At 42.4% G+C, this 22852-nt stretch overlaps 1 protein-coding gene and 2 long non-coding RNA genes across 3 annotated transcripts in view; 2 read left to right on the top strand and 1 right to left on the bottom strand.

Moving 5' to 3' along the window:
• Positions 1-15198, bottom strand: part of klf7b (Kruppel like factor 7b) — a 37039-nt gene extending 21841 nt beyond the window's left edge. Inside the window, exon 1 of the mRNA XM_083537164.1 lies at positions 14589-15198. Within this exon, the coding sequence (XP_083393290.1) occupies positions 14589-14690 (102 nt within the window). The 5' untranslated portion in view covers positions 14691-15198. The remainder of the gene's footprint in view (positions 1-14588) is intronic.
• On the top strand, positions 1130-11905 carry LOC310723814. Its single transcript, XR_014532795.1, has 2 exons — positions 1130-6864; positions 6954-11905. It is a non-coding gene; the product is annotated as an uncharacterized lncRNA (long non-coding RNA).
• A 248-nt stretch (positions 15199-15446) lies between the features above and the next one.
• LOC310723795 overlaps positions 15447-22852 on the top strand; it is a 78370-nt gene continuing 70964 nt past the window's right edge. Inside the window, exon 1 of the long non-coding RNA XR_014532775.1 lies at positions 15447-15520. This is a non-coding gene — a long non-coding RNA (uncharacterized lncRNA). The remainder of the gene's footprint in view (positions 15521-22852) is intronic.

Below are 22852 nucleotides of genomic sequence, written 5' to 3'. Positions count from 1 at the left end.
GTGGGAGTATTTCATTCATTAGGAGTAAACAGATTTCATTTTAAGACTAAAATACCTCAGACGTTTGATTGTAATAAGTTCTCGAACTGTAATCCCTTTTTTCTAAATTTCTAATGCTATAAAACACATGTGCTTTTGTCAGAGGATTCTGGCCTGAAATCAGGTTTAAGAGACGGGATAACATTCATTAGACAGAGGTGTACGTGAGCTAATGCATGCTGACAGCCCTTGGCGGTGCATTAGGTCTCCCGTTCAGGTTCATCATAGAAGCGAGACAGTTTTGTTATGACATACGTTTTCCCGATGCGCTCTGAAGATTGCCACCTAAGGAGAAGAAAACACCTTGTTTTCATCTCCACGCTAAAACGCTGATGCACTGGCCAGAGAAATCATCATCTCTTCATAAACAAGCCTCTGAACACTTCATTATACATCCTATTTCTCTGTAGACACATGACTCATTTTTCTACATTTGTAAAGAGGCACAAACCATTGAGTTTATTGTGGCTATGCATAGAAATTAGCAGACTAAACACCCTTCGTGGTACACTTTATCACCAACCATTGAAGATCTTTTCAAAGCTAAAAACTCTCTACAAAGGAACCAAGTGACGACCTTGAAAGGAACAACACTTGATTTGATTAAGACGCCATATTGCTCCGTACATAGTACAATACATGATCGGTGCGGAGTGAAATATTTCTCAACTCATAAGCCGATTTTGATATGAGACTGTATTCGAGTGGTCAGAAGAGCTAATTCACTGTTCAAATGTTCGGGACAGAAAAGTCAATAGTTGGATTTGAAAATTCAATTTCCATTATTCAATATATACTGCAAGCCTTTAATTGACCACTGGCATAATCCCTGTCTAGACAGAGTTGGCACTGCTAATTATTATTATAACTTATTACCTCTTAATTGAAGTGAGGAGTGATGGGGTTTCTAAAGAATAAATAGGCAATGGCACTGCCACTGGAGAACTGCTTCTGCCAACTTCTCCATCTGTACCCAGACACACAAGGAGACTGTACGCTTGACATTACACAGCTGCAGCTAATGAATGCGCTTGTGTGGCCACCAAATCTTGTTTCCCTGCATTCTACGAAACATTGCTCGGAAACAACAGGGGATGGTTTAGCAGATAAAGACATGCCATTCAGACAAAAAAATTATTCTAGCTCAAACATTACTTAGAAACCATTCAAACATGAACCAGCGACTGCTTGTGACCAGAGAAAAGAATTGGGATAAAGTCTTGTGAATGGAAATCGACCACATGAAAGACACTGCTGTATTCAGTGCAACTTAAAAGAGCATAGTCAAATATTTCTGCGTTGATGTTTATACCATGTCTGGTTTAAATACCAGTCCTAAACAAACAAACAAAAAAAAGCCATGTGTGAAGATTTGAACCACAACGCGAAATGTAGGCTAATCGTACCAACAAAAGCCAGCGAGACGACAGCATTTAGAAGAAGGCACAACAGACTTAGCTCCAAAGAATGGGTCCCTGTCTTCCTTTAACTGGATTTGGGGGACGAGCCGCTGTTTATCTGTGTATGGGTCGGCTAATGGCCGCTGGCTGGTGGCACTGGGATAATCTAATCAGGATACAGAGATTTACATTACTTCGCTCAAGCGGGATTATTCCCCATCACAAGCCGATTGAGAAGGGACACTTTTAAGTGGGGTTAACAGCTTGTTATAAGATTCTGGAGACTGAGTGTGGGGAAACTGGCGTGTTTGCGTCTGTGTGTTGTGTGTGCACGAGTAATTGTGCAAGCATGGGGGGGGGTTCCTATTGTGTAGGCTAATCTTCATTACTCACTGCAAAGAGATCAGTGCTGGAGGGGGGATACAACACCAGAAGACAAAAGAAAACAAGAAGAGAGAGTGTGGCGAGACAAAAGGAGATGGGCAACAAAGAGAGAGCTGGAGGCGGGGGGCTGACTCTGGGGCTTTTTTGTCTCATAAGATGCATAGTCCTTTGGGTATTGTGTGGAGAGCTCAAGTTACATCCACTCGGGCACAGGCAAGTCATCTGACTAGCAGCCCAAGTTCTTTGAAGGAGGCAGTTTCTGCTACAGAAAACCGATTCTTTATACATCGGGGCAATTTATTTGACTATTTAGACATCCTCAACATGATCGCCAATTTTTTTCTAAAACATGCAAAGATTTTTCTGATGCGTTATTGCATTTAAAACAATATAAATGATCTTTGTGCTGAATTTATTCCTGGTACGCCACAGGTATGCCTCCACAGGTAACATTGAGTGGGCTTGGATCTCAGGATCTTGAAGGCCACTCTAAGAGGACATGGCATAAGACAATTTACCAAATTAGCGTTACTTTCCCTTTTTTGTATGAAGACCACTGGGACACCCTTTTTTTCAGAGGAAATGTAAGCATACTTGAATGAAATCCACCACATCTATTTTACTAACACTTACAGTAAAGACAGAAGCGCTGAGTTCTTTCTCTTTTTACCTTTTCTGGGATTCTGTCCAACAGATACCACTGCACTTTCAACCTTCTGCAATTACGAGCGGGAAGCCACATGGAGAGAGGCTAAAATTACCCAAGCATTAGAACTGGTGGGCAGCATTCCCTTTTGCAGGAGTTATGTCACAGCAATGCAAGGGTAGTTACTCGAGATGTCAGTTCACCAAGCCTGTCCCCTTTCATCTTCTTGCCTTTACCCACCCTATTAAGCTATTAGAAGGAGCTCGTTACTCCAGGCACACTGTGGGGCCAGTCAGTCAGGAATTCCTACTTCCCTTTCCTTGCTGAAGGCAAAAAAAACAATAGACGGTATGTCATGCAACCTTGAGGGAAAAGAGGAAGAGTGTCCGACAACGAAGCAGCAGGGGGCGCACTGAAGGCCTATTGCGCCAAATAAACATGATTTTTTTAGTTAACGGTAATTAAGAACAATTATATCAATGCGTTTTCCTGAACATTTCTCGTGTTTTTTAAGCAGCTGATGGTATCCTGCTGCCCATCTGAGTCACATTGTGTTAAATAAACTCTGGATGGTTCTTTGTACACAAGAACAGGATGTTACCAATTGAAAGAGTGTGACAGCAGTGACAAGGAGGCCCTAACAGAGAGGAAACACATTCCATGCATATGCGCTTGTTTCCTGCTTTATCTAACCAAAAGACTCGGTTTACCCCGAGGACTTTGGACAGCGGACGAGTATGACGCAGGGGCCTGTACTAACTCCATTCAAGAACGCAGGTTATGACATACTTTCTTGCCTCTTTCCCAGATTACAATCCTACAGATAACACACAATAGATCTTGCCGGGAACATTCCGCGGTAGCATCAATGTAAAGCACTGCAAGCATGTTACTTACAGCTGGAAAAGGGTTTGAAGCAGTGCATAGATTAGCTTCAACCAATCCAAATCCAAAAGGAGTCCAGATTAGCCCCCTATGATGGACAAAGGCAGGTAAGATAACAAAAATGTGACTCCCCCCTTGTCGTTTCCTTATTCAGGCGCTCAAACCATCTTATAGTAACAGCACGGCTGAGAAGCTTTCGTGCCATAGGGATTTTTCACGCACGAAAGGCTCCAAAACAAAATGAGCAACGTCGATTTGGCAAAGCCGCTTAAAAAATTAAACAACTTGCATGAACCCCTTTTTAGGAGCTCACCTCTGAGAGATAGGAGAGGCCCGCATGGTTCTGTTTTGTGTGATAACTGCACGAGATCACGGCCCAACTCAATTTTTCAGCACCAGGTTAAGCAACCCAGTTAATTGCCGTCGCTCACTAAGGAGCGCGTAAATGGCTTTTTCATCCCTGGCTCTGTCCTCTTTATAATTATCTTGCAGGATGGTAATTACACCAAGTGAGCTCAGCTTGTATTTTATGGGACAACAAACTCCTTTGCTCTTATTTTTCCCCAGTGGTAATGTCAAAGAATGAGTAAACACGGTCACTTTGAGATAATTGAAGGCACTGGGAAAAACAATCAAGGTGTTTTAATGAAATGTTATCAGGAGCAACAAGCCCGTTGTTTATCATAAATACAAAAATGTTGGTATATAAAATAGAATCCTTTGGGCCATTAGACAGAACGTTTTTGCCATTTTTGGAGTTCTTCAAGTTGGAGAAAGCAATCGAATCGGGTTTTTAAAGGCAGACAAAATGTCAGAAAGCAAATGCGAACTAGCAGCTATAACCCAAAGTCTTTAAACCATTTTGGAGAAACAAAACACATGTATAAGGGCCATCTCAAAGGAGATGGCTGCTTTAGAAAATACCTCCTCTGATCTGATCCTACTCCGGTTACGTGCTTGCAATACAAAACTCCGAGCCACAGCATTGTTGTGATGCCTCAATCTGTGCACAGTGTCCTTTCCTCTTCTGATATCTCAGCTCTTAAACACCAGACAAAATGCCTGCCACTCAGCCGGTCGGCACTGAGACAGGGTGAGCGTGTGTCTGGTGGGAGGGGTGCGAGGGGGGTGGCTATCATGAGATGACACACAAAATCTCCACTATAAAAATCACAAACCAAAACAACAACACATTGTTGAAATTTATAGACATTTTTAGCATAGATAGATAGATAGATAGATAGATAGATAGATAGATAGATAGATAGATAGATAGATAGATCTCTTTTTTCTTTCTTCCTGAGTGTCCATTACTCATGCAAACACTCACATACACAAAGCTGCCTATACAAATTTCTTCTGCAGACTCAAAGAATGACCTCATCCCTCGTGTCCACCACCTCCCTCCTCCCCATGCACACTCCACAGTAGTTACGCTGAGAGTGAGGTCACCCAAGACTGTAAGGGCCCCGCCCTTTTCTGACTCACTCCCACGTAGCATTTTACAGTGATGCTACTTTGAACCCAATTACCGGCGTCTGACACGACTGCTACAGAGACATAAAAAGGAAACCTAACTGGGACTTGATGAATGCCTTTGCAGTCCATTAATTCCTGACTACAATGGAAGCCACAAAAAGGCAGTCTTTTGCCAAGAGTGAACTGTGAAGGTAGGCCAGGGGACTCAGCAGTGTCTCTGTGGTTGACCATGTGGAGCTCCAGTTTTCTTCGCCTCTGGCGTCAACGCGCTTACCCGAGGTGCCCCAACCTGTTTAGTGTATAAATAACACCAGACTGGGAGCTGAGCTTTTTGAAGCCCCTGTGCTCCACGTCAGAGCAGGCTGGTTCGGCAGGTGCCCCTGCTGCCATCACACCTGTCTGCACTGCGGGGGTGGGTGGGGGGTAGGTTGGTCGGGGCGGTGGCGTGTTGCGGACGTGCTGCACTCCCTGATTAAACTCCTTATTCTCTCCTGCAAGCCTTCATCGGTCTGCCACAAGGTCACAAAGTCTGATGACGGCATAGTTGCCAGGAAGACCGGTCAAATCTGTAACTAGTCAAAGGGGTTACTTCATCTTTCTTCTGAAATCTACAGCATGGATGGGACCATGGGAACACTAAGCACTTTAAGTTATTGGGTGATCTCATTCTGAATACTGAATAAGAGTGAAGATGAGTCACTCGCACTCTTCATGAAGAATTAAACTGTTGACCTGTCTGTGAAAAGCCACAGAGAAAGAGACCAGGAGAAAGAGAGAGATAAAGATAGAGCAGTCGAATAAGAATGTGTGTTCTGTAAAGGAAAGGAAAGTCAGTAGGACACTAAGGGCTCGCTCAGAACAGCGCACTCTGCTTAAAAGTACACACTACTTGAATCTGATGGAGGGAAAAGTGCTTGATACTGGTCCATCAACTTGCAGCAGTCTCGCTATTTTAAACACACACACACAAAGCCTTTCTCAACTACACAAGCAATTTACACACACACACAGTCAGCCCCCATTCCGACAGAGCCTGGCCAATCCCTCAGGTATTCCCGGCAACATTGCAGATTAAAATAGCTGGCGACCCACATAGCTACACGCTGGTGCAGGCTCCCTTTTAGAGGAGACAGACTTTGCACTCCATGCCCTGCCACCAATGCGCCGGCTGTACCTTCCAGATCATAATTACCTCTTCGTCCTGTTTCTAAAGCGATTCCACCAGATGGTGTGAACATCATCATACATCTCCCAGCCAGGTGACCGAAGTAGAGAGCGCTAAAAGAATCTCGCAAATGTGCCACAAACACTCTTGCAAACAAATCCCAAATCAGATTCCATCAACCCTCCTGCATGTAAATGCGACAACAATTTGAATGGGGTGCCTTTTTTTTCTCTCCCTCAAAAAATAGGTCTTGGTGAGGCTGCGCAAAACAAGAGAGGCTGAACGTCTTCGCAAGAAGGACGAATTCCCAAGGTCGACAACACTCTGCATGTGACCCACTTAACGGTGCCACACACAAGCCCTAATGGCTGAGTTGAGTGTGTCTGCCCCCCCTCACTCAAAAACCCCTTATTGCTTCAGAATCTCCAGGAGAATCAATGCTGCTCAGAGCTGACATCATAGGAGAATTAGAAAGGTTTGGGGTTTCTAGTACCGTCTGCATGAATAAAACTTACAACTCGCTATTTAAGAAATAAACTAACGGGCTTTTATTCATATTCTTTTATAGTTCCGCTTAAGTGTCATCGTATTGCATGTTTTTATAGCCCGTCTAGCGGATGTTAAGATCAAATCTGGCATGTGGCTGCTCTTTAATTTGAATGTAAGGTCACAGTGGAGAATACAGAGGCCCTCGTTTATCTTTTTCACACACAAAAAAAAAAACTGGATCATGCCAGCAGAGGGGAACAGGTGGGCCTCACAGAGTAGCACATAGACACTCGAAGGGGATGGCAGCAGTGCTGGTGAATCCATAGCCAGGACTATATATTATGCCACCTGGAATGAGCCTGTATAAAAAAAAATATGTGGTCAATGGCGAGAGTAGTAGCGGAACCAATGGTGAAAAGAGTGGAGTTGTAACAGGTTTGGTGTAGAAGAGCCCACATATACATAGGCTTGGTTTTCTGAGTACTAGAAAGCAACATATAAGGAGAACTATGCATACCACAAACCCAAAAGTGAAACCACATCTGAAACTCGCTGTGAATGGTCTGTTTGGTGTACGAGAATGGGGAAGTCCCTGCCAAAAGTGAGCTCAAAGTGATCTCCAGTTGTAATCACTATAGGACAATTTCTGCTCAGGAGAGCAAGGAGTATTGCGTGTACGTCACTACGCTCCACTGGAGAGTGTCGTAACTGGGTGCCAAGGGGGCATCTGTCCTTTTTATTTTCTCTCCATCTCTTTAGTGGGCAGACATGTTATAGTTAGGCAGAAAGCTCTGCATGGGGCAATGTATGCCAACCTTGCCTGCAGCAGCAGCAGCTTGGAGTATGTGAGAGAGAAATCAGTAGAATTGAGCAGGCCATGAGCAACACAATGGGACTCTGGACAGCAGCCAGGTCATGTAGTCACTGGACATAGAGACAGAGAACATATGCAAATATCTTACACACACACACACACACACACACACACACACACACTTGTGCGCACCAGCACAAGCAAATCATCAATCACACTGCTGTTCTTTTAAAATTCGATATATATAAAAAAAAAAATGTAGCGTTTGGTTTTCCTTTCACTTTCAGAGTCTATTCCAGGGCACAGAAGGAATCCTGTAGGTAATTTTCTCCTTGATGGAAAGTACCTGTTGTCCCCGAGTGTTTGTGTTTGAACACACAACCACTGTTGTGTCTGATGGCTCCTCACTGTACCTCACTGCTACCAAAACAAACATATCAGCTGCCCTGTCATGGTGAGCACACACACATTATTGATGGCCTCCGGGCCTTCTTTTCAAGGTCATTTTTCAGTTTTGTGTTTCTCCTCTCTCTGAGGAATATCTCGATTTAACAAGTAGGTTCACAGGAACCAAGGAGGAATATCAAAAACAGAAGTTCTTCCTTTCATGGTGTCATTTTCAAGTGTTGTTGATAAGTCACACCCCTATTCTCAGTCATACCCATCTGTGGAAAACGAGCTGGAGTGAATGTGAAAGCAGCCCGAGGTCTCTCTCGGCACATTTGTGTCTAGGAGGTGGCTTTAAAGGAGCGGGATTGTGAGGAGGGAATTTCCAGGCAGGTCGACCAGAGAGTAAAACGAAGAACAGTGTGGGAGGCTCTGCTACCCCTCCCAAGCATAGAAGCAGTTGAATAAACATAAGCTCTCTCCTCCATGCTGAGATGCCCTTCACTTCTTCACATGACTCCTCTCCCTCTCTCCCTCTCTCTTCACACCCTCTTTCTTCAACTGTTCTGACATTCTGCCGTGCTACTTATAGCTGGTTAGGAATACCAAAAATACCATTATCTATTATTCATTACCAACTCACTCCCAGTCTATGCTAAAATATGCTATGCTGGAATACATGCATGTGCTTGCTAGAAAAGTTCAAATGATTTTGAATTCTTATAAATTGAGGCGATCAAGCCGTGAGTCTGTCCGAGTGCATTTGTTTCAACCTACCTTAAACAGTATGTGTACTTAGAGAACAATGGCTGGTTCCTCACTGGCTGTTAATCAAACACTTGAGTGGCTAAGCTGCCTCTCCATCAGGCTGAGGGGACGCTAGGCCTCATGCATAAAGATGCCTACCGTACTCTGTCTTTTTCTCCTTTCTGACTCAATCCCTCTGCTGTTCCTTCGCTGTGTGGGTTAACAGACACTTGAAAAGCAGTTGAAGAACACCAACCCCCACCACCCCTCTCAACCAAACGCCCCCGTTTTAGATGCAGACCCTGAAAATCTCTTGATCTCTTGACAACAAGGCCGCATCCATCAGTGCTCCGATAGACAAGGGGATAATTAGGTGGTCAGTACTTCTCCATGGCAGAAGGAGGTTGGAGTCAGGAGGATAAAGGTAGATGTCATTAGCGCTTGCTGAAGGACTCTTTTCTCTGCATTCATCACACGGCAAAAGAGAAGTGTCTCTCGCAACCCGAAAGCTCGTGCAGCTGGGTGAATTCTCGCCATAGAGGAAATCAAACCTTGAAGAAAAAAAAGCTGCTTTTAAACCCCAGAGCTTATGGACACATGGAGTCAAACCTCTAGATTCTTCTGCGAACGAGGAATTATTACAGCAGTCACTCGCATGCGAAAAATACGCACCTAACGTATTGTTTGAAGTCGTACTGCATTTGCAGCCGATAACAAACGTGCAAACTGTTTATCTTTTCTTTGCCACTTTAGCAACAGCCCTATATTATACAGTATACAACACTGCAAACAGTCGCTCAGCTGCCTTGTGAGTCAGTCCACAGTGTTCTTATGGCTTTATATGGAAGTATTTTACATTCAGATCTACCAATAAAGGATTTATTTCTGTCAAAAGAAACACGGTGGAGATTCAACACGTTTACTGAATCCATAAAATGATCCTATTTTATGTTCTATTGAAAAACACAATCAACTTTTAAATAGAAGTTGTTTTTTTTGTGTCCATTCTGCATTGGAAATGCTAATTATCATTTCAGTTTCTCACTTTTTTAAGCCTCAATTGCAAGACAAACTATAGCCTGCCAATTTAACACCCACTTTGATCTACATCTAGCAGAGAATAAATTATAGAGCAATCGCCAAATTTCATGGCAACTAATGTTTGGTAAACAGCTTTCAATCAACCTGTGTGGGTGAGGCCTCTGTGTCCCTTCAAGAGCAGATTGTGGAGGTAATTTCACACTATAGAAATGACTGCAGAAATAAGCTGCAGGAATTGCAGAATGATCAAGTACGAGCTACACCGCTTCTCTTTAACTTAATGGATTTTCATGGCTAATTCAATCTGAAGACGTTCACGCTTCTGGTGAGGCTGGTTGTTTATCAAGCTTCTGTTGCAAGCTGGAGTCATTTTCATGTTGTCACAAAATTGCAAGCTTATGCAAAAAGTAGTGTGTGCAAGCAACGTGTTTGCTCGAAACCAACAAGAGTGTGCAAGAGAAGTTGTCCCGCTTCAAAGAAGACCTTGTTTAGCCTTGTACATGAAAGTGTCTAATTACCATCAGCTGTCTGGAGTTCCAGCTTTCAGTCCCAGCTTTGCTTCAGCAGGATCACACTGTATATTCTACTGTGGTGAGCAGCTGAGAGCATGATAGGAGGTACATGGATGTCTACTGGAACCATAGCTCCAACCAGAGCTGTGGTGATTTTTGTTCTTTTTGTTTAGAGCAAATCCAGGAAATGCTTGGTACAATGGCTTGGCTGTATGACATCATGCAGTTAAATCCCAGTGGGTGACTCAACGGAGTCTGGCTCATGCTGATTCATGGCAACCCATTCAAAGCAAAGGGATGATACCACAGAGATATTCGCATTCTTTATTTTGGGCCATTGCAAAACTAATCTAAATGAAATGGAAGGACGAGTCATACCACCACCTAGCACTGTCCACAACCTAGACCCAAATCTTGTGACCCGTATGTTTTTGAGACAGTGAGGTCAGAGCTGTTGGAGTGGATGTGAGAGGGCAGTCGGGCCTGTCTGCACTAACTGGATAAAATTGCTTTGCGACAGCTGATTTATCAGGCTGTAAGTCGAAACATGAGCTTAGCCTCACGTTTCCCCCGCATGCCTGAGTGTCAACACATGTACAACACTGTTATCACTTCAAAGCCCGGACTGGTAAAACTGGTCTGAGGTCTGACGAGTGTGGAGGCCTCACAGAATATAAGGTTGGCAAGAATGCTAGCATGGACAAAGCAAGTAGCACATACACCAGTGTTCATTTGGATACTGGAATTCCTGCAAAACCCATTCGAAACCATCTTGAGTGCTGAAGCTCTCGGTTTTCTGTAGTCTTTGCACGTTCTCATTTCTAATGTGGGATCGTGGACAGGACTCTATCTCACCAGCCCTTCAGCTCTTTCGGCCAAAGCTTTTTCAAAGTGAGAAGGAGCTGAGGGCTGCTACGTTTGGACTTGGGCATTGTGCTTTTTGCTTGTACAAACAAAACTGAGCATCATCTTCAGCTGGATCAATCTCAACATGACCAGGGAGGCATTCTATAGAGTGTACTGTGGAATTTAAAGCAGGCCTGTGGCTGGACAAGATAGGGGTTAAGATAAAGGGAGATAGGCAGAAGAGAACAAGTGTGGGTAGAGTGGTTTATGACGGCATCAGAGACACAAAAGTGCAGCCAAACTTCATTTGAATGTATTTTTAATGGTATTGGATGCTCTTGCACTTGCTTTCCCCCCACCCCACTGTCACCATTCTGGAGGGTTACTGGGCTGTGAAATGTGAAAAACTGCAGAGCAGAATATGCATGTGGGGTGATTCATTATCCTGTCAAACTTGGCTTCTCTGGGACAGACAGAACTCCCTGGATGAGGGCATGTGCTGTCTTTGCCCTGTGACGGCTGTCTGTGGCCTGGTTCGTGGGGTTACCTGATCCTGCTCCAAGATGTTCCAGTTCAAACGAATGCAGTGCGGTTCCCTGCCCTGCAGAACTACGTAAATAGAAAGTGTGCTTCCTGTCAAAATGTATATTTGAACACACTGTAGCTGCTGCAGCCAAATCGAGCCCCTTTGTGGCACCACCTATGAAAGGTGTTAATGGAACAGGTGGTCAAACCAGAGGAATCACCAGGTTTCAAGTCTGTCGCCATCTTATTCCTGGGATTCTGCAGGACAAACAGAAGTTCTGTCACTGAAGCGCCACTTGCTGCAACACGCTTTTCAAAAAGACACGCTTTAAATAACGCTCTGATAAACAAAAGCAGGGAAGAGGAAAGGCTTTAGATTTCTCTTACCGTCAAAAAAAAAAAAAAAAAAAAAAAAAAAGACGCCACCTAAACTGAACCACGGAGAAAAAAATCATTTGAGAGACGGCTATGCCAGGCTTTGAAGTGACCTATTTTTAGGACAGCCTGAGGAAATAAAAAAATAAAAAAAAACCAAAAAAACAACAAATACACAAAAACGGTCATCAAAAGAAGACACACTGAAAGTAACTCCCTGGCTTGGTTGAGACAGATGGATGGATGGACATTAACAAACACACACACACACACACACACACACACACACACACACACACAATCAGTCTCTCAGGTGATCCTTGCTAATTGGCCAGGCTGCCATGCTTGCATCTAATGGTGTTGTTTACCTCCACAGAGTGATTCCCCAGACTTCTCCACCTGCTCTGACTGCCTCTAGTGTGGAGCTCAGAGGACCCCTCCATGTGGTGCTACTAGGGGAGGAGAGCAAGAGACAACAGGGGCCGTCTTGTTAAGCAAACAGAGCTCTTTGAATTAACCTTCCTTGTGGGTCGCTGCTGAAATAATCGCAACCTTCATTACAAATAAAAAAAAAACAAACAGATAACACAGGTAATTACACCGAGCAGCTCAGCTCAATCTTCTTCTGTCTCCTGCTTTTTCGTTCCCGTCTCCTCCTGACAGTGAGAGATGGCGTCTTTGTTCTAGAAGATTGGGGGGGGGGGGGGGGGGGGGCTGGCGGTGCCAGCAGCCACTGGTCCCGTTAGGGGAATGGATGTGGAGCGAGTCAGACCCAGCGAGGACTCGTGCATGGCTTTTTGTCCCCGCTTGCCCCCTCTCCCACACTGCCTGTCCATAGCCACTTCATTGAAACTTAATTCACCCATATCCTGCCCATTAGGATCTGATTCATGCGCCACTCACTCTGGAATAAGAGTGTCCATGTATCTTGGTCCCGGCCTAAACGACATTTCCCTTCCCTGGAAGATCTGAAGTCGCACTATCAAGCCATCACTGCCAGTAAAAGCCTCAGATTTTTACAGCACTGCCATTCAGTCACCTCTTTTATTCACCTGTCAACCCAGCAAAGGCTTTTCTTCTCCTCACTATCTCACTATTACATGACATTTTATTGTCCCAATGCCAAAATACCGCTTCTCTTTTCCCAATGCCGTATCGCATGTTCACCCAAGAGCATGTGCCAAGAATGAGAGAAAACGTCAAAAAGAGATGGGGTTACAGATGGACGTTTTCTTTTCAGTCATCATTAGACTGTTATACATATTATATATTTCTCATATGTGACTGCTGTGTAAACACACCTGTGTTTGTTGGTTCTCTTCCTTCCTTTTTCATGAACTTGGGTAACGCTGGACTGGACATGTCATTATGGGAGAGTATTAGAGTTCATTATGGTCCTTTTGAGATACACACACACACACACACACACACACACACACACACACACACACACACACACACAGTACTGAAGTAAAACACTATGACCTCATGTGCCACAAATGGACTCAAAACACACACACACACACACACACACCTGCACAGTGATATCACATGCTAATTACTCCACCTATTGTTTGATTTTTCAAAGATGTGAGGCAATACAGGCCTTGATGAACAGATGAAGGAGACCAGGCTGCATCCTAATCACTGTCGTAAGGGTTCAGTTGAACCCTCCTGGAGCACAGCTGGTGTCTGAGTGTGTGTGTGCACGCATGCAGGTTTAAAGGGGAGATCCTAGAGGTTCTTTCAAGTTCACACGCTAGATGTTTCCTTCTAAGCACATGGACTGGTTCCAGGTTATGAATCCTACCCATAAAGGATCTGACGCCGAAAAAAAGCAAGAATCTTGGCTTAATCATAAACTATGCTCCCGTATGATCTCCATTCAGTCTTTTCACCGAAAAAAAAAAGGAAGAACATGCCCCCCTGCACACTATTGAGTATTGAGGCATGCATGATAAATGAAACCTCACTCCTAGTGTTTATAACATCCCGAAGAGGCTTCACCATGTGCGCTTCTCTGTATTGGTACAGCTGAACTTCGCTCTCACGGCTCGAGCGTGTGACTGCACGAGGTGACTCGCCGGTAAAGGGAAAAAAAACGCAATACACCGATGAACCGTAAGATCTATAAAACTACTTCTGAGACCACTTCATCAGGGGATGCTCCTTGTGCATCCTAATCCCTGGCCATCTGATGGTGCATTCCATGACTAAAGACACACAGCAGCCCGGCAGATGTGCATGCATGCATGCATGCTTTAATCACGCACGAGCCTCTCTTTATTCGGGCGAACGTTCATTTGCGTCGCGCGCGTCGCCACTGACTAATGAACATACCAACTCACGTCGCACACACGGAGTCGGTTTATATGGAAAACAACCACAGCCAAGGATACAGTGATCCAACCAAATAAATATATGCGAACCAGTGTCACGAGAAGCGCACGAGCGGCGCGCTGGATCTGATTCTGTGTTTGGAGAGAGAGAGAGAGAGAGAGAAAAAACGCGCGTGCTTGCACCTGGTTACGCCGGCTCACGTTTCCACGTGCGAAGCCGCTTCTCTCTCTCTCTCTCTCTCTCTCTCTCTCTCTCTCTCTCTCTTTTTTTTCCAAATTTTTTGCACACGTGAAAAGCCACGCGATAGCCCGCACCGGCCGCCGGTCAGACAGCGCGCGCGCTCGGGGGCGGGGTGGAGGAGAGACCCGGGCGCAGTCGCCACAACGGTAACACGTAAACGCACACACGCGCGGGCGCGCAAACGTACAAGCAAAAGGGGAAAAAAATTAATAAATTAACCCCCCCACCCCCCAAAAAAAAAAACACGCACGCACGCGGGCGCGCGCTCTCTCACCTGCTGCCAGTTTTCCTCCAGAGACGGCATCGCAGAGAAGTAGCCCGTGTCGTGGACAAGCTGAAGTTCCTGAAAGATACTGTAATTCGCCAGCACGTCCATATTTTTTATTTATTTATATATATATATAAATCTATATATATATTTCAAATTCTTTCTCAATGAGGATAAATGTGATCCCGCCGGAATAGCACGCACTTTTAAAAAAAATCAGTGGAAAAAAAAAAAGAAAATCAACAATAACAACTCTTCAGATCCGGGACCGGAGCACGAGCTCCGGGTGAGATTTGTGGGAAAAAAAATAATGCAATAATAATATTAATGCAATATTTAAGGGGAAAATGTTTTTTTTTTTTCCTTATTAAAAAAAAAAACAAAAAACAAAAATGTCGTGTCAGTTTGAATTGCAATCCCCCCCTGTTCTCCGCCTGGAAGAGAAAAAAAACCAAGCGGCCACCTAATTCCGCATCGCCGCCCTGCCGCCTGTGCTCGGTAAAAAAAAAAAAAAAATCCAGGTAGCCTTTCCGGTGACTTGGCCGTGCACTGAGCAGCTTCAGCAGCAGCAGCAGCCAAGTTGTTCGGGCTTTAGCCGTCTCTGGCGAGTAAGAGGAAGCCGAGCGACTCGCGAGAGGGGCGTGGCGTGTTCCGTCAATCAATTCCGTGCGTGACCATATAAGGTAAATGGGACTGACGATCTCGTCGGTACCCAATAGGGGCGGCGATAGCACGGGCGCTGGGGCGGGGCTAGATTTGAATACCAGAGCACAATTGGATAGATCCGGCTGTCAATCAGGCCGTACATGGCAGGGAAAAGGGAGCTATTTTTAGCGGGGTATATAAACGCCTCGGCTCGCTTACCTCGGACACAACAGGCACGGAGAGACTGGAGAGTCGCGTCCTTCTGACATAGTAATTGAAAACATCTGATAACTGTGGGTAATGTTACATTTCGCCCATGTTACGTATCCACTTTTCAGTTTTTATTGTTACACATCACACATTTGAACGTCGGAGAACCCGCCGAAACAAGCGTAGGACGACTTCCTAACCGGAAATAAAAAAAAAAAGAAAAGTTGCGTAGGCTGTATCCCAAACCACACACTACCCTCACACACAAATACTACAGTCATGTGGGGCATAATACACATGCTTTATTATATTAAATCTACTATACACACTTTTATTATATTAAATATACTACACACACTTTTATTATATGGTATATACTATGCATACATTTATTGTTGTATATAGTATACATAATTTTATTATGTGGTATATACTATACACACTTTTATTATATGTTATATACTATACACACTTTTATTATATGGTAAATACTACACACCCTTTTTTATGGTATATAGTATACATCATTTTATTATGTGGTATATACTATACACACTTTATTATATGGTATATACTACACACACTTTTATTATGTGGTATATACTGTACACACTTTTATTATGTAGTATGTACTATACACACTTTTATAATATTGTATATACTATGCATACTTTTATTATATGGTATATAGTATACATTCTTTTATTATATGGTATATACTATACACACTTTTATAATAGGGTATATACTATACACACTTATAATAGGGTATATACTATACACACTTATAATAGGGTATATACTATGCATACTTTTATTATATGGTATATACTATACACACTTATAATAGGGTATATACTATGCATACTTTTATTATATGGTATATACTATACACACTTTATAATAGGGTATATACTATACACACTTTATTATATGTATAGTACACACACTTTTATTAAGTGGTATATACTGTACACACTTTTATTATGTGGTATATACTTTACACACTTTTATAATAAGATATATACTATGCATACTTTTATTATGTGGTATACATTTTTTTACACACTTTTATTATATGGTGTATAGTATACATACTTTTATTTTGTATGGTGCATACTACACATGCTTTTCTTTTTAGCATGCAGTGCATACTTCATCATCATATGGTGCATACTACACATAGTTTCTTATGATACGGTACATACCATACATACCTTTTTTATCAAATGGTACATACCACGCATTTTTTTATTTAGATGGCCAACATAGTTGTATCATATAAGCATAATACACAGTTTTGTTTTTTTTATGATACTATATGTACTACACACACTTTCGTTTTATGGATTTATACTATACCAACTTTTTATTATATTGTATACACTATACACACTTTTATGATATAGTATATACCTCACACGTCTTTTATATGGCATCTTCTATACCCACACTTTAAGTATATGTACATACTTTTATAATGTGGTATATACTACACACACTTTTGTTATATGGTATATAATCTACACACCGTTTTTAATATCGTGCACGCTATACTTAGATTTATTTATAATATTGTGTACTATATTTGCACATGTATTTAAATACAATAGTTAATGTAAATCATTTGTATATATTGGTAATGTTAATGGTAATAAATTTCAGTGACAAGGAGAAGTACAGAACATCAACCCCGACCCCCATCAAAATTCAATGTAACCCAGCCTTTCCATTCTACAATACAAAAATGTGCTACAGGTTGTAAAACAGCACAAACAAACAAAGAAACATAAAGGCTACTTTATTTCAACTCTTCATCTAATAGTCTCAGTCATCTACAGCGTCATTAGTTCATGTTACGTCATCGGTCATATTGATTTATACAATTGATCTGGTTGTTGGTTTGTAATAGACAATTCCAAAACTGACGACACCCGTAGGCTGCAGTAAAGCTGACAATCGATACTGAAGTTTATTGATTTTGTATAAACCCTAGAAAAACACATTTAGGAATTTGGACTTTTCTACAATTTTTGTTTTGCCTGGCACATTTTTTATTTGCATAAGCCAAGTGACTTTCTAAACTAAAACCCTCCAGATGGCTGTTAGACAGCACATCTGTCACACCCTTCTTAAACTCAATGTTTGAGGTTTATTACAAATTAAATGTGAATAGACTTTTGTGTTGTCTGTTGTCTTGTTTGCATGTGGCTGCATAGCTATACAGGCCAGGAGAGTGTTGCAAGGTTTGTCACATATCTTGCTTTAAATGAAAAAAGAAAAACTAGGCCAAGCACCCAGTTTTTCACCTGACCACTCTGAAGCCTGTGAGTCTGTATAGCTATATTCTGCAGTGTGTTTTCTTAGGGGACGCTAATGTATCAGAGTAATACACAGAACACACTCTGTACCATTCCTTGCTACTGTAGTGGTACCTTCTTATATACCTTATAAACCGTGTTTTTTTCTTCCTTTCCTGGAAAGAGGCATAAATTGTACTATTTCCAATCTACTCAAGAAATCTGAGACTAACATGTTACTAATTAACATAATAATGAGTAAAGCTAATTACATATACACTACAGTAAAGGTGAAGTACATTAGTGGTTCTTAAGGTCCAATTGCGCTCCTCAGATAAATAATACAGGTATGAGTCTAGATGATTCCACCACAATGAGAAAGAAGTGTAAAGTTGAATATGCAAAGGGTATCTGTTGTCTTAAACCGTGCCTGGCTGCGTTTGATGTCTCTCATGAATACCTTGGTACCCATAACACTTCTATGTAATATCAATTAACAGTATAGGGCAAAGCTATTAATATTGTCTATGAATGATAGAAGAAATAAAACATAGTCATTTTAATTAGCCTACAGCTTCAATCAGCAAAGGGAATGTTATGTTCAATAACTGTAATTGCAGCTTCTAATTGCCCAAGCATAATAACGTATAGCTAAATCATACCGCAGGGATTCGCACGCAGTACAATTTTAGCTTTCGCTTCGACTCAGCTCTTGCTATGACTGTATTAAACATAGCTGCTCACTGTACTTCGAATGATAAATTACCCCTCACGTTTGCATTTACCTTTTTGTTTAGGCGATACTATATATTAATCAGAGTTCACAAAAAGAGACTTGACAATATGTGAACTTAACAATCTTTTAATAAGGTTCTCATTATGACAAAGTGGCTTCTGGTGGAAACATCCAGCCTGCCTTTGTAGCAGTATAGAGTGTTTTAGCAGTGGAGAGTAATTGAGTTTGTACGTGTGTTGTGCTTCCTCTCTCTCCCCCTTGCATTTTCCCAGGGGACATGGGTCTTTGTCTCAGTTGAGTCCGGGGGCAGATGGTTGCTAGATTGGCTGTTTCAGGACATTTTCCCTATTGATTTTTACAGGTCTCCCTGCCAGTGCGAATTAGCCAGAGAGGGGGTTGGAGGTGGACAGAATGCGAAGAAAGGAGAAGGGGGGGGGGGGGGTATATTGTTCCTATAGCATGCATGAGCCTCTTTCTATATTAGAAGATCGAGCTGCAGATGGACACCTTTAGCCGATGGGCAGGTGATTTCCAGCGTGGTAGATTTATGTGCCAGGGGGAAGCGGGGGAGTGGGGTGTCAGGTGTGAGAGGAATGGTGGAAGAGAGTGAGCGGTCGAAAACAGGGCAGGTGTGTAAGTGTGTGCAGGGCAGGTGCAAGTGTGTCACAGCTGGAATCTAGAAGCCCTCATGCCTTCCTTTGAGTTGCTCTCCCACTGCTAACCCTGTGTCTCCCTGTGTTTGAAACAGCTGGTGTCCACTGTACACACTCTGACCTGACAGGACCCTACACCTCACATACTGGGTCATGTGCATAGTACACACACATACAGAGTCAGAGTGAGAGAAGAGAGAGAGAGAGAGAGAGAGAGAGAGAGAGAGAGAGAGAGAGAGAGAGAGAGAGAGAGAGAGACAACGCTGTTATAGCATGCCTTGGGGTGTCAGTACATAAGATTCTTTCTTTAACTGCATACACATCTCTGCATGACGCAGTGCTTAAAATGCAATTATTTAAATCTGTGCATTCTGTCAGTACATAAGATTATTCCATACTTAGAATGAAATTCATCATCTTAATGGCAAGTGTAATAATATACTTAACATTTATTTTTTTATATACCTATATATTACGAGTGTAACAGTACACAGAATTTACGGTACCTCGGTTTTAGTCACGGTTCTGTTCAATTTCGGTACAATAGGGGGGAAAAAGCAGAAGATGAAATTGCTTTAGATTTTTTATTAGTGCAGTTTATTATTAACATTTGTGAACATCAACAGTTTACATTTTAAAAACTATTTTAAATAAAATGCCTGCTTGGTTAAATAATATATAAAATAATATTTTTTTATAAAAATCAAATAGACTTATATTATATTAATTAAATTGAGTCATCAGTTAAATTGGCACAAATTAAATTGATTAATTAAAATGAATCAGTTTACATTTGTCAGACCCCATTTGGGTAATATAGATGTGTGTGTGTGTGTGTGTGTGTGTGTGTGTGTGTGTGTGTGTGTGTGTGTGTGTGTTTTACATTTAATATCTAATTTTCTAAATATATGATCTACTTTACTGTTCAACTTATGACAGCAGACTTTTACAAATGTTTTCATTCCATCCACCCATCCTTCATTTACTCCCTTGATATGCGGTCTTGTCAGAATGTTCTCATTTTAAGATTTTTGAAGCTGGACATAAAACGCTAAAGAATCCATAGCGCTAGCATTAGCCAGTTCCTGCTTAGCAGCTAACCCTAGCGCTTTGGATTACTTAGCGTTACAATGCACATGCAAAACAAATCTTATTTCTGGTACAGAGTGAAAGTAGCCTAACTCCAGTTTTTTTTTATAACCCTGGCATTGCTGTGTATGTTTTTAAGTTCAATCATAATATATATTTTTACATTTTTTAAAAGTGCTCAAAGTGAGAGAACTCAGATTTTAACTTCGTTTTGCACGTCAAAAGAATTGCATTCGGTACGTGTGTGAAAAATTTCAGTACGAATATGTGTGTTGTTGCAACCGTAATATATATTCTACATATATACTGCCACTACACACTATACACATTTTTACTCTGGAAGCATCACATTTTCCTATGGGGAATAAATAAAATTACCTTATCTTGTCCTAATGAGTTTGTGACATATGTCAATAAGATTAGCTCAAACATAAAGAACAGAAGTCACACAAAGGGTGGAAGTGAAGCATCACTGAAGTATCAGCTCAGTGGGTGTGTGGCAGATAAGCCTGCATTGTACTGTTTAATTAGCTGCATGAGCTCTTATTGTTTATTCCCCCTCATGTGGCCCAGGTGACATCATGTGAATCTGGCTTCGCATGGTTAGCCATGGTAACTGATCTGTTTGTGTAAACACACAGCTCTCCATCTCCTCCCCCTGTCTCGTGTGGGATCATGGATTGTGGGGGGGAACCGAACACAGACCCCGGCAGCTCCTGGTTTATTCGGATTCCTCATCCGACTGTATCATGCAGGGAAAACTCAGAAGCGTAATACCACTTCTTCCAGTCATCATCTCTCGTGTTGTATTCCCTGATCACCCAAAGTCTCGATTTCCCGAACATCCATTCAACAATCTTCTCAGACGTCTGATTCATGACCTGCTCCCGCCCTCCTTTTCATGGCCTTAGCTCACACTCGGCACATCCGATGCGATTTTAAGAGCCCTCGAACAGCATCGAGCGAAGAGCGCGAAATCGCACGAAGCAAATCTATCACGTGTGTTGAGTGTTGAGAGAGAGTGCAAAAAGGGTGATAGAATGGGAATTATTTTTAGAGGTGATGAGAAACGTTTCCGTTCTCTTGATTTACAAATGCAGCTCTTTCGGGGCTATATGTTTGGAACATGATTTTTTAAAAACAAAAGCATCACGATTGTTGTAAATGTTTTAACTAAAAGTGCCAGAACTAGGACTTTTATTTTGGTCCAGAGACCATTGGCACTGGATTGAGTGATGTGGCAGAGTAAAGAGGTGGGGGAAAGATTTAGAGGAAGAGTGGAGGGGGTGCGGGGTGGGCGGTGGGGGGGGCAGAGCATGAGATCATAGGAGTCACACTGAGGTAGGAATGAAATTATATCACAAGTGGGAATTGTCCCAATTAGGTTGGACTGTGGTGCCACTATGGAGATGAAAACGTCCACTTGAATTAGAGTGCTCCCCTCACAGACATGCAGAACAACTTTTTTACTTTTTCTATTCCTCCTTGACTTTGTTGGCTGGGGGAGCATTGGGGAGGGGGTGTCATAAGAGAAGTAGAGACAGAAAAGCTCCGCAGTCGCATCTTAAAGCTTTATCATCACCATTCGTTTCCTTTGGCCACCACCGAAGCATGAAAAGGCTCCTGTGTGAAGAGGTTTTTTCGAATCTGCAGCTCATAAAAGAGCTGAATGATTAATTTAGCACCAGGATTGATGCGCTGTGTGATAAAGAGAATACATTTCTCTCTACTCTTTCATCTGCGCCTCTCTCTGTGAGATAGAGCAGCCACAAAGTCAGAGATAGTGTGGCGTGGCACAAAATTTGATGGCAATTAAATGTGGCATGCCAAGGCCACACCGTAGCTGATGGCGAAACTGCTCGGCGTGTTGCAGACTTATTGCGGCCGGTCCTCATTCTTTATTACACTCTCCATGTCGTCTGCGGGGTCGCAGAGTTTGTGAGCTGTGTGTTTCTTCAGAGTAATTCAAAAACGATTACTTTTGAATTTTGCCATCTCCCTACGTCTTGCGAACGAGTGAACAGGACGACACTGCTGTTCCCAAGTTGTCTGAACGTTTTCCATTCAAACTGTACCTGCTTGGAGTCATGGGAGCATGTTGGGAGCGGGTGAGGAAAGCGATAGAAGCCTGTACAGAAAGGGGAACAGGTTTTTCAGCAGGGCTGTAATCTTATTAGTATTCTCAGAGGCTGGTCTACAGACCAGGAACTAACATTTTGTCGGTTCGCTCTGTGCTCAAGGCATTATGGGAAGAGGTGAGTGGGCCGTACAGCCGCAGCATCACATCCATCCATTTGACACATCTAGAACTCGTTGCAAAATGTGCTCTTTATCGCTCCGATCTTGCAGTGTTGGTTATTGCAGTCCTCTGTTTTCTGTTTAATCTGTCCCACATTCATACACTTGCTCCTTATTCGCATCTTTTTATTATTGTTGTCTTTCTCTCTCAATTTCTTCGTCGATCTGAGATCCTGCACCAGTTTATTGCTTTCGTTGTTATTATTATTGTTTTTTTTCCACTCTGCATGTCCATCTGAATGAATTTGCATTGCGGTGGAATTTGTAGTTATGCACGTGGAAGTGTTTAGACATTTCTATTGTTCTCTGTTGTCTCTCTGTCTAGAGTCTTTAGACCGT

Source organism: Silurus aristotelis (assembly GCF_946808225.1).
Source record: "Silurus aristotelis genome assembly, chromosome: 3".
Classification (NCBI taxonomy): domain Eukaryota; kingdom Metazoa; phylum Chordata; class Actinopteri; order Siluriformes; family Siluridae; genus Silurus; species Silurus aristotelis.
Note: the sequence above shows the minus strand (reverse complement) of the source record. Positions and strands in the feature narration are given on the sequence as shown.